The sequence below is a fragment of the Barbatula barbatula genome (assembly GCF_947034865.1).
Source record: "Barbatula barbatula genome assembly, chromosome: 1".
Lineage (NCBI taxonomy): Eukaryota > Metazoa > Chordata > Actinopteri > Cypriniformes > Nemacheilidae > Barbatula > Barbatula barbatula.
Window position 1 is genome coordinate 10297059 of NC_136766.1, and position 16709 is coordinate 10313767.

A 16709-nucleotide genomic window follows, 5' to 3' on the forward strand; every position below is an offset into this window, starting at 1 on the left:
TGTGGCAGCCCATGCTTGTGAAAGATTACTGAACAAGGAGTCAATGGACGAGCAACGAAAAACTATACCAGATAAATGCTTTTTTGTTGTTTTATTATATAACAGGAAAGAATTTATACAAAAATTTAAATTTTACAAACGCATTAAAACATTTTTGACTTATGACAGAAAAATAAACATTGCAGTGAAATGCATGTCATAGGCAAAATAAGACCCGTGCATAACCATGACTTAAAAATTGGTCAGTTTGTCCGTCAAATTGACCACATCCCATTCATAAACAACCATCACAGTTATCATAGTTTACAGTATGAATTAATAACCCAATAGCCTATCCTTAAAAATAACTGAAAATGTAATTCATTAACGCCAACATATTAAATCTTTGCTCTATCAAATAGTGGTGTCAGAATGTGGGAACTCACAATGATCCAACAAACCCCGATACAATTTGTTTGCTGGATCAGTGTGAATTAGCCTGTTCAGAAAATACTTTGACACACCCTTCCCATGTGAACCACGTTTTGTTTATTTCTGTCACAGGACACCACCGTGAGTCGAAAGATTTGCATTGGCAAAAGGAGCAGCAACTCCTTATTTTTAAAAGATTAAAAAAAGTTACAAAAACAGGATCAAACAAGCATGCACGATATATTTGACATAACCCTCTCAAAACAAGTTACATTTCTGCTTCGTATTTCATCTGGCTTAGGGTTTTCGAAAAATATATCCTTTCAACAAATACCCGATCCATCTCAATTGGGGCAACACTGGCCTGTTTCTGCATTTTAAAAGATGTTCCCTGGAAACATTCAAGTAATGTTTTCCAAGCCCCCTTCTGGCGATGACTCCAACATACTGTCTTCATTAGAGGAGCAGGGTCTGATTTGGAAACATGAGCTGAGAGCCCACTCCTAAACTACATTCTTCAGATTCCCTGTAAACAAGTGTGGAGGAGATAGAGAAGAATAAAAAAATTAATAACAAAAAAAACAATGTCTGAAACAGAGACACCAGGTGGATGGTTGTGAAAGCAGATCATTGTAAATCACTGGTACATACAGAACTCATCGTGTATGTTCAAGGACACAAGGCAGCCATGCACATACACAAAAAAGAAACTATATAAACCATTCAAACATCTTGTCTTGCTATGCAAAGAGCAGATGGGTAAACCACAAGTGTGCTTTGATGTGTCCAGTTTGACAGTATACACCGAATTTACTGACAGAAAAGATTGAGAAAATTGCAAGTGTTCACAAAAGGTTTAAGATAAAGGCTGATCTGCAGCTGTGCATGGTTTGTCACATCTGCACCAGAAGTTACCACTCTCAGATGTTAGAGTGACAATGATCTTAAATGAAGCAGACACATAGCAAATCAGAAAGAGCAGGATATCCTACAGCATGTGGAAGCGCACAAACTTATTCAAATATTTCTTCATCTAAATCGATTTACATGGATTTACAAACCACAATTTGCATTGTAATTGTGCCTTCTATTCATACAGAAACTATACAGTTGCACTGAAAAAGGATGTCCCCTTTGTTCTCACCAGCTGGTGTTTTGATAACATTTGGGCTGCCAGGAGAAACTATGGCAATCGGTTTGAATTCGAGGCACCGAAGGAAATTTTGGTTACAATTAAAGGAACTGTTTGCACTGTTCGTTCGAGATTTCATCTCTCAATGTGCCAGACAACAGCTATGCACTTGCAGTAGCATTTTAACATCAATATTTCAAAACAACATGCTCCTTTGACTTCTTTTAACTATTGTCAAAATGTTGTTAATCAGTTAATATTCCTGAATTTGCGAAGCACTTCCAAAGGCCTCATGTACGCGACATATTTCGATTCTATGAGGGACGGAATCAACTAAAATATCCAGTTTGACTGCTTTTGGCTACAATGTGCGAAAACAATACCGTCTCTATTAACCTTTTGAAACTTGTCTTCAATAGGAGATACACTAAACTACTTAGAATTCGCAGATCGGGATCACTGAAAACAACCATGTATGGTGTTCACTCGTTTTCTCCACTTCTTTGTCTCTTAGCATTTTATAAAGCAAGGCAGAGTGTCGTAAATGTTACCCAGATGTGCTTGGAAACTAATGTGTAACAACTGCAAGCCTCTCCATTTATTACCTGCGTTAATCAATCGCAGTTCTTCACGGAAAAATGGTTTAGTGTATTATCAAAAAAACTTTTGGGCAGGTTACACACTGTGAGCTTTCAGGCCAGCAGAGATATTTCACGTTACCCCGGTTAACGCTCATCATGCGCTTGCGTTTCCTGATCCGCACGCTTTTCCTTCCTTCATAAACACTCTTATCAACTAAAATAAGGCCGTAAACCACAGCGAGTGCCACAGCGGATACCTAATTAAAATGTGGTTTAATTGATGTGAGCTGTTGATTTGAAAGCCGAGGCAGAGCTTGTTGAAAAACGATACAGGAGTCTTTACATGACCCTGTAGAGCCAGTTTGATGGAATTATTCAGTGCCTAATAAAATGTTTATCCCAAATAATTACTTCCTCCTACAGTCAGATCAAAAGTCTCCACTCACCTCATCCACAAAACAACAATTACAACTAAATACACAAGCCAATCTTTTTATTTACAAGAATGCATGTTTGGATATGCTATGCAGCGCTCTGACACAACACACAGATAACCATATAGCCTACTGGTTAGATTTTCTATAGATGGTTTCATTGGACGAACGCGCCTGGCCTGAAGTTAACTTCCGGTCTGTGTGTTCCATTTATACAATTCATTTATATTTATTTCTAATATTATTAATTATTTATTGTATAATAATTGTATTAAATAAACAATTTGTAGAATGGGTCGTATGACTTTTAGTTTAGCCAAGTAATGGTTCTTCTCCTGGTAAGGCAAAATAATACTGTCTAGACATACTTTTAACTTGCTAACCAGTCTATTTACTTATTTCTTTTGCTTGTTATCAGAAATAATCTACAGGGATTATTTTCAAAATTTAAGGTTGGGTCACAAAAGCGTGCATGCGCAGTAACATTTGTTTATTATCTTGTTTTGAAACAGTCTGAAGCTGAAAAAGGACGAAAATTTTAATTTAGGAGACATTGTGGTGAAAAGGCTTGCATAGCGGATATACGTGTAAATCCTGTATATAATAGAAAATGCCTACATAGATGTATTGGTTAATCTAATACAGAAGCCAAATTTATCTTCCAAAGGACTTAGTCACCACTCAAAAAACTGAAGATGTGAGGATGTGATGTTATACATGCATTCAACATTTAATCTTTAGTAAAATGGACATCTCTTAAAGCTGACCTCACTACAGTTTTTCACCCTTTAATGGCTCCCATAACTTCAGGATACTACAAGTTAAACTGATCCAAGATCTGTGCTCTTGCGTGATCATATTTTAATTTTGCTGTATAGGAGTCTATAGCGGTCTAAATGAGATGGGTGAAAACCCTAAAATGGACGCCAAGCAGCCTGCCGCTTAAGCCCTTTTTAATTAGCTGCCGGTGCTGTGGGATAGAACAAACACATGGCACATGCTACACATACCGCACGGGCACAGAAAATAAGCATGTTTGCCTGTAGTCTGCAGTGTTTGTCGTGAACATTTTCATAATGCACCAACACAAAGTTTGAATATGCTAAAGTTCTTCCATGAAAGGCAAAAAAATGTATTAGGTCCGTTTTGGATAACACTTGACTCACAGAGAACTTTTACGCTGCTTTCATGAAACAAGTGAGTGTCTTGTAAAAGTCACAATAGCAACAACAGTCTTGATGATGAAAGTTTGTGGATCAAGTTCTTAGATACAGAGAATGTGACTTTAACTAAGCTCAACTTTAAAAGGTGTCAGTTATATGGGCAATGTCAGATTGTACAGCTTCCTCATACGGTGGGGTTGTGACCTCTCAGGGACCTTCGGGTCAACAGCAGAGATCTGAGGCCCTTTTCGCGGAAAGAGTAAGTGGAGTTGACATTAACCAGAGCGGGGCGGAGAAAGAGATCAATAAGATGGAGACCCGCAAATGGAAAGAGAAATGTGTAGTCACAGTTGAAAAGCCACTAAAAAGAGAAGCTGTCTAATGTTAAGGTGGAGCAGCTGTGACTCTGAGAACTGACATGTGCTATCTCTGTCTTCTGGTGGCTGGTTACACTTCACGGGCTGAGTCCGAGTCAAAGATGCTTATCCACAGGTCAACTTCATCCCATAAGGAGGGAGGTGATGGAGACCACAACTTGTCACTTATTTCTTTTACACAGGCATTTTAGGTTAATTCGGTTAACACTATACAGTATAGTGAGGGATCGTGGGAATTACAGTATATAATTACAGGAAAATACCCTAAAGTGAATCATGTTATGTCCTTGTGTTTATACTGCTTTTACTGTTTTATTGACAGGTTTTAGACTATTAGATAGCTGCTTGAATGAGGAAAAAACGTTTCTTTATAATTATATCCGAGGGTCATCTGTTCAAATATTTTCAGTCTAAAGAAATATTATCCTTGGAAAAGGTGAAAAGAGATGGCAGGAACCTTAAATAAACAAGAATCAAGTCATGAAATATACACACAGAATCCAAGAAAAAAAAATGCTACGTTCTAACATCTATAAAGAAAAACAAATTCTTTGGTCCAGGGGACAAACCAGATGCTGTTTCGAGAGACATCTCATAAAAGTGCGGATATGTGCGTGTCTGGTGGCCTGCACGTACATGTGTGCAAATGTTCCTAGTTCAGACTGTTCTCATTCTCATCTCGGCCTCTCCCAAGAGACTTCAACTTCAAGTTCTTAGGAATGCTTTGCTTATTTGTTTACTGATGACTGGGAACATCAAAAAGATATGTTTCTCTTTTCTACAGCTGAGGAGGGTAGGTCGCAGGGGACAACTGTGGTTGGTTTGTGGGTGTCTCTGGTCACTAGTGGGGGTAAATGCAAAATTCTCCAGGACACTGGTGGGACAGCTGGCCAGATTGATGGATAAATAAATGGCATACGAAAAAGCATTTCATCATCGTCATTACCAATGGTGGCCAAATTGAACATCTGAACCAGCTATTGGACAAAAGCTATTTCATCTGTAGATATGGCACTGTATTAAATTATGAGAATGGGTTACGCTTTCAGGTCTGCTCTTGTGTATGGTGATATTCTAGATGTTGTCATGACGATTACCTTTGATGGTGCTGATGACCCGCTCCAGATGCTGGCTTTCATTACGGTCGGGTCGGCAACTTGGGCTAATCTCCAGGGAATAATCCGGACCGTATTCTGTGAAGTACTGGATTAGGGATAAAGACAGAAAAATAATTCAAAGAGCAGGATGATTATTTGATTCAGAGATACTGATACATTTCTTGACTATATTTCTATTGTTCAATGCGAAAACTTGTTTACAGTGTGTTACACTAGACAAAACAATATGCGGGTGAGGGTGACTGGCATAGATGCCTCGGGCAGCTGAAGTCATACAAACATTTCTTAAACTAGGAAAGAAATTCACTTATCGCAGAGCTTCACTAATGACCTTCAAATGTGATTCAGAGTTTCTTCATAAAAACAAATTATGTTTTGTGATATTTTCCTTAGCTTGAATGCAGCACAGATTTTAATATATTGGGGAAGGTTTAGTCACACTTACACACTTATCCAAACACACACAAAGTTTTTTCTCAGTGGATAGCTATGCTCCTATCAGTGTTTTGACCCTTTGGGTTGAAAGCAAGCCAATGTTTCCTCTATCGTGAATATCATCTGAATTACAATTAGCAGTGCGTCATGTTTTTAAAATGGAAACTACAGGGGTTAGACAAAAATACAGCCAAGCGCGTTGCCTTCCTCAAAACACTGTCTGCATTGTGTTGGTAAGGTATCTGCTATTCAAATTGGGCAAGCATGAGATTTGCGTGTATTTGTGTTACATGCATTAGCTTGATTCTGCTTTCAATTACTTTGACTTTGTTTATCCAGTTTACCTCCGGTCCCAATGCACTCCAACATGCTAAGAATTATAGAACATATGAGTTTGCGAACGTTCGAGTCTTTACATTCTACGTAAACACACACACTCTTGATCAGCAAGAGGTTGATGCACACTTTAATAATAAGGACACATGCACACAGAATTAAGTTGTTGGTGTTAATAAGGACACCCCACCACGTCACTTGTTTTTCCCATAAACTCAACCTTTCTCAATCACTAATCTGAAACAGCACTGTCCACTTTTCTGTGCATTGTTTGGTTTGGTCCACATTAAGACCATGTTTGAACAGGCTGTTTTATATAACTTGTATTTGAGAGTTATGCTTTTCTATACAACCATAATTGAGAATAATCAACCTACTCTTTTGAAATGTAATGACAAACTGAAATGTTTGATATAAGAAAGATCAATGTAATAATGGCGAACCAAATAACCCTAACAGATCAAGATCAACATCTCCCTCCTCAACACGAAAAGCCACTCAAGATCAAGTAAAAAAACCTCAATAATGACAAATTATGACCTTCATTGTCTATTTAAATCTTAGTTCATCATGAAGGTAAGTTTAGGTCTCACCTCCTGACTTTATGACCTTTGACACCATGAGCATCAACACCACCCATAATCCATTATGGACTTTCCCAAAGCTCATTTCCAGCATTTATTTAACTCCGGAATTCTAGGAGCCAGCTACTTCCCAGACGCGACGGCAAATATTTCCACCCAAGGAGGACAATAAAGAGGCCACACAAGTTTCTGTTGGGGTGTCAAACTATTCGTTTATGATGGGTCAGACCGGTGATGTTAAAGAACACCTGAGGTTGAAATCAGTTGGACCAAAAATCCTAAAAGAAAGCTTTTTGAAACTCACAGCTGCATAACAAAGCCCATTGAGTTTTTCTGAGCTAAGGGTATATTTTATTACTTTCTGAAGTCAATCATATGAGTGGATACATATAGCCTCCACCATGGATGAAATTCATCCCCTGTAGATCATTTGTATGTGTGGGCGGTAATGAGTCAAAACTGTGCTGACAGTCTGTCTGTCTCTCACTATATAGTGAAGTACCAGACATGGTTCAAAGGGCAAAACAACAGACAATGCAAACATAACACTACTGGCACACGCAGCATCCTGTCTAACTCGGTGTGAATAACTTGGCAGTCACTAAGTGTGTCAGTGTGTGTGTGTGTGCATACGGGCATGTCTATGATATATTTCTGACAACTTCAGAAATTTTAGACAGAAAGAGAGTCATGTTTTTTTTAAACGTAAATGGAAAATTCTCAAGTGGTAAAACACAGGAAACTAAATTGGTGTCACGAAAATCTGACAGCCCTCAGCTTAGAACTCATCATATTTATATCTTGTACATCCTGACATGTACTTGCCTGCACGACAATGTGAACTTTAATGACCAACTACCCTGCTGTGCATTAAATGTTCACCAAAACAGGAAAGGAAAGAAATAAAAAATCTGTCATCGTATATAATATAATATATTTTAAGGTATGTTGGTAACAGAACAACGACGGTACACATTGACTTACAGTATATTGAATGAAAATACAACCAATGCAAATGAATGGGTACCGCCATTGTTTGGTGGTTACCAACATTCTCCAAAATGCAGTAGAAATAAAGTAAAAAGGTTTGAAATAACAAGAAAGTGAGTAAATTAAGACAAAGGGACAGTTCACCAAAAAAAGAGATTATTTGTGCGTAAGTTAGTAATTTTCAAATATGTATGACTTCCTTCTGTTTAACACAGAATTATAAACTGAGAAATTGTCTTGTGGTTTTTGTCCATACAATTAAAGTCAATTTTGTCCAATGTTGTTTGGTTACCAGCGTTCCTCGAAATATCTTCTTTGGTGTTCTGCAGAGAAAAGAATGTCATGCATACAAATTCCAAATGATTTGAGGGTGATTAAATGATGAAAGATTTTTCATTATGGGCGAACTGTCCCTTTCTGTCTCCATACATACGGTCTCCAAAGGGCAACCTGCCTGTCTAAAACAGTTTCACATTCCCCCATCCTACCCTGAACAACCTTAAACCTCTTCTAAACTCACCCCACACAGTATTTGTTCCTTTTACATTCCCTGTTCTTCCCACTGGAGTCTTCAACCCCTCCTCAATCCATTCAAACCAGACAGAAGACCTTACAATCCTTTTAGCAGTGTTTGACTAGCGTAACCACAGCTGTCGTTTTGGTACCGTGTGTATGAACTGTTAGCCCAGCTCATGACTGTGTTTTGACTGTGTTTAGGATCAAGGGTGGAGTTCCCCTCCTTGGCAAGCACATACATTCGAATATGTCTATTAAGGCGAGTTCACACTGTCCCAACAAACATTAGCTGTGGTTGGGTTTTGTTGGATCACTGTGAAAATGACAGTTATCTTTCCTGGTGTTCTAAATCCAGCAGCCGACTCAAGAATGTTTGATATGTTGGTGTTTGTTGTGAACCAGCCAGGAGACACTCCTCGTACAATTGAGGGAAATGATGCAGATTGTCCATTCCTAGTTAGTCGACCCACCCTCCAATTGAAACGGAGTAAAACAAAAAAGGAACTAGGGAGGAGAGAGAATGAGAGAGAGAAATAGACCATCTATCTGACTAGCTGACTACAGGGGGGGAAACAAAGTGCTCGCTGTTTGTTATTTCACTGGGCTGTGCTGAAAATAACTTGGCAGAAACAAGTTTTAAAAAGGAGGAGAGGATGTACAGTTGTTGACTGGACACAGAGCGGTGAGGGCCGTTTCCACCCAGAGTCGTCCCTGACAGCACTGTAACAAAAACACTGCAAATTTCCTACCACTGGCTGATAAGATTCGACCAGGACAATGCCATACATGCACAGCCTAGCCACACTGACCGTCAACTTAGACTTTTTGTGGATTTAGCCTTCCCTTTCAACCAACACAGAGCATGTTATGGTTTCTACTTTAGCTTTGCTGTCATATTGTACAACCACTACACTTTAGAGTAATCTTCCCACTTTAGGCACAATAAATATGACTTGTGTAGCCCCAAAGGGACAGTTCACTGAAATATAAAAACTCTGCAACTATTCAACTTGATGTGCTCTAAAACAACAATGACTATGAAGATATTTTAAGAAAGGTTTTGTGGGCATACAACGCAAGTCAATGGAGGCCAATGCCGTTTAATATTTTGAAGAATATTGAGAACCAAACTAAATATGTACCCATTCACTTCCATTGTATGGACATGAAACCAATGCAAGTCAATGGGTACGGCTGTTGTCCGGTTACCAATATTCTTAAAAATATCGTATTTTCTGTTCTGCAGAAGAAAATCCTACAGATTTGAAATGACAAGAGGGTGATTAAATGATGATCATTTGCATTTGGGTGAACTATCCCTTTAAATTTGCGGAGACAACTTTAATGTAACTAATTTAGATAATGATTTCTAAATACTAAATACTTTAAATCCTTCAAAAGGTTGTACAAACTGTCAAATACAACACTAGATTTACCAAATTGTGAGATTCTTCAAGACAAACCATTGATGTCTAAATAAAATCCCCTGCATTTCTGTTCCCCCATATGAGAGTACTGTCTATACTACCCTGGTTTTTCATCTGTCTGTGTGGGTGCGTGTGTGACAGGGCCTGAATGAGTTCGTTGTGTGCTTCCACTTCACTCTGTCTTCATTGTTTGCTGTCCTGGCAGGGCAGAACCCAGACTGAGCCGCCTCTGAGTCTCAGCAGCTGGACTGGCTGAAGGAGAACGAGAGATTGCGCAGGTACAAAGTGCTTCTTGTTTCACCTCTCCTTTCCCAGCTTCTTCTATGCTCAAATACTCTTCAAACTTTTTTTATGCCCCCATTGGTGGATGCCTCTCTGTCTTTTAACAGCCTTATCTCTCCTTTTCTCCATCTCTCTTCTCTTTGTCCTTATGGACTCACACTACAGTTAAATAGTGTTTTGTTTGGCCTGGATGGACACACAATAACAGCGGTGGTGTAGGAGATTGGCGGGGGTCCTCTCTCTATAAGAGGAGAAGAGAGTTTCATGCTTTGAAAAGCTGATCGAGGGGACAATAAAAAGAGAACAGCTATAGAGAGAGACTGAAGAGGAATGGGAAGGAGATGGTGAGATCCAGAGACTCAAAATGTAAAAAGACAGTTGAAATTAGAGAGGGTTGATTCCTATGGCCGTCATATGGGGTTAATTTCAAGACGCCAACTAAAGCTGTGTTAGCAGTTAATAGAATAGAATATAAATGATAAAGCTCTCCCAAACAAAGTAATATGTAACACTGCATCACAAAACCAGCCTTAAGTAACACGGGAACATTTTTAGTAAAAGCCAAAATTACATTGTATGGGTGAAAATTATTTTTCTATGATGCCAAAAATCATTAAGGATCATGTTCCATTAAGATATTTTGTCAATTTCCTGCCCTAAATATATAAAAACTTTTTGTGAGTGGATGGCCTGCCACAGTGCCTCTCATTGACAACGTCAAAGGCGATTTTCCTTTTTTTATCTTTACAAACCATACATCAATAGAAAGCTTGTTTATTCTGCTTTCGGGTGATGTAAAAATCTAAATTTAGAATATTGACCCAAAAGACTGGTTTTGTCATCCAGGGTCACATTTAAAAAATAAAACTCATTTAAACAATTTAAAGTGATAGTTCACCCAAAAACTTTGACATTATTTATCCACCCTCATGTGGTTCAGAACATGTCTATGATTCCTTTTTTTCTGTGGTTTTGTGTCTATACAATGAAAGTATTTGGGGGCCAGTGTTGTTTGGTTACCAAAGTTGTTTAAACTAACCTTTGTGTTCTGGGTAATTCAATGATGAAAGATATTCGTTTTTTCGATGAATTATCCCTTTAAAGATCTGTGTGTTATTTCTTTGAGGATCTATTGACAGAAATGCAATATAATACACATAACTATGTCTTCAGAGGTGTATATAGACCTTACATAATGAAGCATTATGTTTTTCATAATCTTAGAATGAGCTATTTCTATCTACATAAACCACAGGTCCCTTTATATGGAATTTGCCATGTTGTTTCTACATTAGCCTTGCAAACAGACTAACTGCTCTGCAGAGTACTTTTTTCGTAAATACGCTCTCCTTTCGGCAAAGAAGCGCAAACGCGTCAACATTTGTTTAATCTGAGAGCTGCCGTAGTGCTTTGAAGGGGAGGGGTGAAGTGAGCCATTGGTTGCAGTTTGCAACCTCCCCGCTAGATACTGCTAAAATCTCCACATTGTTCCTTCACAGTATCACTCTATTCATTGTGTTACATGAAAAGGCCTAACCCGTAGTATGTTTCAAAGTAATGCTATAAAAACACATTTTGCACATACATTGACCACAATAAGCACCGCTTTATAAAACCAACAAAACAGACTCATTCTCTTCCTGTAACATCATACATGCCAACAAAACACAATATTTAATCTATAAAGGCTCATAAATACTTCTGTCTTGATAATATAAAGAAAAATTGCTTTAAAAAAATGCATTCATCATCATCACAAGCAATGTCATTACTAAATTCTAAGACGATAATGTCCGTTGCCTTATTTTGGTCGCTAGCCCTGTTGAGAGGTTAAAGGTCAATGCGACGCAGGAGGTCATGTCAGCTGAAACAACAGCATCTTTTATGGTGGTGTCCATGAAAGCACCCTCTATAAACATTAAAAGACCTTCTTTGTGAGCCAAAAGAAAAGAGAGATATCAAACTCTCCCTGACCAACCGCAAGGCTTTCCATTCCTTCATCTCTTCTCTGAAGCACCTCAAAAAGAAGCTCATAAAGGGCTTTCTCTCAGAAAAACTACACACATTCTAATTCTCGAAGGAAAGAGAAGAGTGAGGCATAAACAATTGAAGGAAGAAAAGCATGAGTCCCTCTCAGTCAATCTGTAGGGACAGAGTGGTATTGTTAAGACCCCTCCGCCTGAGTATGCGCGCACCCGCCTCCCTGCTCCTGAATCACATGAAAACAAACCCGGTTATTGAGAGGTGCCAGGGCATCTTTGATTAGAGCGGGTGACTCAGCAGCGATGGAAGAGTGAGGTTTTAGATAGTTGCTGAAAGAAGACATCTTGGTCTCACCTCGTGGTCTGGGATCTCAGAAGACAGAGTCTGTCCTAGGATGGTCCCTGTTAGATAGGTCCAGCAGCGGGCAGTGTTGGCAAGGTTATAGCCGCCTGAGAGAGAGAGGCAGAGTTGTATATACAGAGACCGAAAGAGAAAGAGAAGGGGGATTGAAGTCAGCAAAAGGGCTTCATTGTACGAGTGTAATTACTACCTTTCATCTAGTGCTTGGCTAGGCAGGTCTGCAGCTTAGAGCTCATTTCAAAATGGACAAAAATCACAAAGTTCACTTTCTTCTCTCAGACTAACCCCCCCTTGCCCGTAACAGCACACTAATAAACTTTTTGGCCGAGACAGAAGGCTGGCAACAATGACAGAAGAGGGAGTTGGCAACGTTAAGGCATGGAGGGGGAAAAAAACCACGGCCTTAACTGTCGGTTATGTAATGTTTTTGAGAAAAAGATACAATTCAATAAATGCAATTACACCAACCTCCTCCAAGTACTAGAGTAGGTAACTCCCAGTCGAGAATATAGTTCAGACATTTTCCGACTCCAACATGAGTCATATTGAACGAGCACATGGGGTCGCCCGCCATGGTGTCGGCTCCCAGTTGCATCACGAGTGCTTCAGGGTTAAAGTATGCTTTTACTTCCTGCATCACACTGAGAGACAAACCAAACCAGACATGAGATTACTGTATTATATGCCCAGTCAAGCACGCTCAAATAACAAAGCAGATGGTATCGATTATTAAAACTTCACAGACCTGGTGAATATCTGGCAGTACCGATCATCACGGATTCCATCCTCAAGGGGAACGTTGACAGCGTACCAGCGTCCTTTACCCAGCCCAGTGTCATTCACATCACCTGTACCTGGAAAAGAAATGATAACCCTTAGCCAAGTTAACTGTGCATCGACCAGAGTTTGATGAAGCTTGGCCTCTTTCTGTATATTTCTGTGGTGTCTTAAGTTTATTATCTAATGAAGCTAAAAAGGCCAAACAAATTGTTAAAGGGATGTATGAAATATGAGGAGGATAAAATGATCTATATGAATTTTCATACGTGTTACATGTCTTGTCAACTTATGACCTTGTCAAGGTCATTTGGCAACTCTTTAGTTCATCCAAAATGAAAATTCTGTCATAATTTACTCACCCTCTTGTATTTTATAACCTGTAGGACTTTCTTCATGCCACAATACACAAAATATATCTAAAAAAATGTTGTTAATTAGAATGACAAGAGAGTGAGTAAATGACGACAGAATATAGATTTTGGGTGAACTATGAACAAAGATAAAACCCCTCCAAATAAACCACAAAATATCTTAATTTGTTGCCTCTATACATCACTTGTCCGGCTACGCTCACAAGCTTTATTGTTACACTACTGAAGTGCCTTTCAGCATCTCCAAGAAGCTGCCGAGCTCCCGTCTTTGTTATCAGGTGGGTAATCAGACTCTGGGCACCAGAGTGGGGGCTGCAGCTCCAACTCTGGCATGACTTGAAACATGACTGTCAATTAAGGGAATTAAAAGGCGTGCTGATCTTCACTGAGGCGTAAAGGCATGCTGGACTAACCTGGGAAGAAGCCAGGGGAGAACTTGTGAAGAGACACTGTCATAACTTTGGAGGTGAAGCTGAAAGCGTCTTCCACACCTGGGGAGGAAACAATGCTGAGGTCCACTTAACAGAGCTGGAAGGAAGGATATTATAACCGGTCTGAGCTTAGCAGAAGTGTCTGTGAACCCGGAGACTTCATCCAAACACGATTTTGGTTCAGATAGAGAAATAACTAGAATTGGTAAATGCTCAGTATAAAAACAGAAACCTAAGTTACAACAAAACATAAAACATTTAATATTGATAACAACCCAGATGTAGGAGTCAGATTTAATCTGACTAAACATTTATTGTGGACATAGAAGACAAAAAATCGTTATGGTTACAAAGTCTCTTATTAACAGGGAAGTGTTGTTACCATCTCCATGGTGAAGGTCCACATCCACATAGAGAACTCTCTCATACTTCTCCCGCAGTTTGAGGATTCCAAGAACGGCGTCATTCACATAACAAAAGCCAGATGCCTCGTCCCTTATACAACAACAACACACACATTCATTAAATCAGCTGGTCCAGTGACCCACTAAACAACATTCTAAAAATGTTTCCAACACATACAGTGCACCCGGAAGATATGATGATCCCTTCAGCTATGGACATGTTCCACTAATATTGGACAACAACAAAGTGTTTTTTTGTCTATTTTTATCATTTTTGTCTATATCTAACATTACAAACATATTAAACTATTATATATTAACTATGACAACTGAAAAGTTTGTGCAATATTTTCCAAGTAAATGTCATTGGTTTTGTTCATACAGTTATACACTTAGGTTAGGCTTCAGTATGTAAATACATTTTTAATATTTTTAACATTATACTGCACATTAAAGGACACTTGGCTCTTGTATACAGCCTTCCACAAACAAACTGTACCATATATATGTAAACTTTGCAGTTTTAGCATCAAACCAAGCTGATTTTCTGTTTGCTTATACCAAAGAGGACACTGGCATCTCAATGATGCGAAGGTGAAACACAAGAAGGTGGGCACACGGCCTGTTGTGATGCATTACTTCTTGGCGTGATGCCACCCTCCGGCCCAGTTGATAGCCACATCACACTTTCCATCCAGGAGATTCTGGGCAGCAGTCAGAGTGGCACCTCCAACGGCAGCCGCGTACTCAAAAATACCCTCCACCACCGGACAGTCATAACCTGAACAACAGAGGCAGACATAAGGGACGGTTGATAACAGCGAGAGAGAGAGAGAGAGAGAGAGAGAGAGAGAGAGACAATGGGATGAGGTGCAGAGAGAAAAGTGAGAGGAAAGACAAGATTGTGAGAGTCTGAGTCAGAGAATGAGAAAGAACCATAAACACAAGCTCATGTCAAAGGATCTATTTTGAATTTAGCTCTTTTTCCCCTTTAATAACAACAACATTCTTTTATATCCCTGGAGATAAGGTATTTCAATTACTCATGGACCAGAGGCAATGAAAACGCAAATGTCTGAGCAAGTTTCAAGCATAATACTGCCCACTACTGACAGCAAAAGAGAACTACAGTGATAACAAATTATATTACTTGTTTGGCTGATACACCAAATGAATAGAAGTGTGATGACACCCCCTTTAAAAAGATTTGTCTATTTCAGGTGCACCAATAGGTGAAATCAAGTATATAGACATCTCTAGTGGAAAGGCATTTTAGAAAAGTGGGAGATTTTAGGAAGGAATTTCAAATTTAAAGGGACAGTTCACCAAAAAATAATTCCCTCAACATTCACTCACCCTCTTATAATTTCAACCTGTACCACTTTTTTTTCTTCTGCAGAAAACAAAAGAAGATATTTTGAATAATGTTGGTCACCGAAGAATGGCTGTACCCATTGGTACCCACTGGTATTGTGGCCATAAAATAGAAGTAAAATGGTACAGCTGTTGTTCGGTTACCAACATTCTTCAAAATATATATATTTTTGTATAACGCAGAAGAAATTAAGTCATACCGGTTTGAAATAACAATGATGACAGAAATTTCATTTTTGTGTGAACTAAATCAACTGGTCTAAACGCCACCACAAACCTGACTTTCTTAAATGAAAACTTTTTACCCAGGCCAAAGTCAACAGACTGAGGATCATCATTGTCTCCATCCTGGCTGATCTTGTGCAGGTGCTGTAGGTACGAGTCTGTGTGAAACACGGCCATCTCCTCCATTGAAGCCACGCGAGGCTTCACCACACTGAACGATAACAAACACACATGTTCAACAAAATAAACACCAGTTAACGTGTTAAAACCAGAAGACATGAAATGCGATCTCCCTCAAGAAGATTTGAAAAAGAACAAACACAAACCATGTTTTTGACATACCTCATGTAGTTCAGTAAGTCATACGCCTCTATCAATGAATGCACCATACTGGCCTGTGTAAAAACAACCACATATTTCTATTCAGTCAAGGCCATACAAAATGTACTATGGCGTGATACCATGTTCAAACATATTATGGTAACGTGCTTACCTTAAATGACAGCTACTGTATATTGATGTAAGTTTAACTCCATGGTAACGTTAACTTAGTTAAAATACGTTTTATGAACAGTAACGTTACGCTCACAACTATTTAGAGAAAAAACACTTTCCGTACATCAAGCCGTCATCTCAATAATGTTCGATATGTAACGTGGTTTACTATAAAGCTATAAGTACGCCTTAACCCAAATGTATTTTGTTTTGGAAGTGTGTGTGTGTGTGTGTGTGTGTGTGTGTGTGTGTGTGTGTGTGTATTGTAGCTCAGCTCACCCGGTTTGGTACTTTCGACAGCGAGTCACATGTCTGGATGTACTCCGGACTGTATACATACACCACATTGAGATTTCTCTTTTTATCATCATTAGTGTCTTCTTTATCACACATTTAAAAATTAATCTATTCAACTCAAATGGATACAGAGCGGTTCGGTGATCTCTGGCTGGTGTTAAAAAGAACGTTACAACAATAAAGGTCCCTTTTTCAAAATAAGA

At 38.9% G+C, this 16709-nt stretch overlaps 1 protein-coding gene across 2 annotated transcripts; it reads right to left on the reverse strand.

Moving 5' to 3' along the window:
* Positions 1 to 67: 67 nt before the first annotated feature.
* On the reverse strand, positions 68 to 16694 carry hdac8 (histone deacetylase 8). Of its 2 annotated transcripts, none has more exons than XM_079465853.1 (11): positions 16489 to 16694; positions 16057 to 16109; positions 15795 to 15925; positions 14755 to 14896; positions 14094 to 14206; positions 13694 to 13771; positions 12875 to 12983; positions 12598 to 12770; positions 12124 to 12218; positions 5196 to 5301; positions 68 to 937 (listed from the first exon to the last, which is right to left on the reverse strand). In XM_079465853.1, the coding sequence occupies exons 1-11, from the start codon at positions 16600 to 16602 to the stop codon at positions 915 to 917; spliced, it is 1137 nt and encodes a 378-aa protein (XP_079321979.1). In that variant the 5' UTR covers positions 16603 to 16694; the 3' UTR covers positions 68 to 914. The 2 variants fall into 2 exon arrangements, with proteins under 2 accessions (XP_079321979.1, XP_079321980.1); XM_079465854.1 differs by having other exon boundaries at positions 16208 to 16495.
* Between the last annotated feature and the right edge of the window lie 15 nt (positions 16695 to 16709).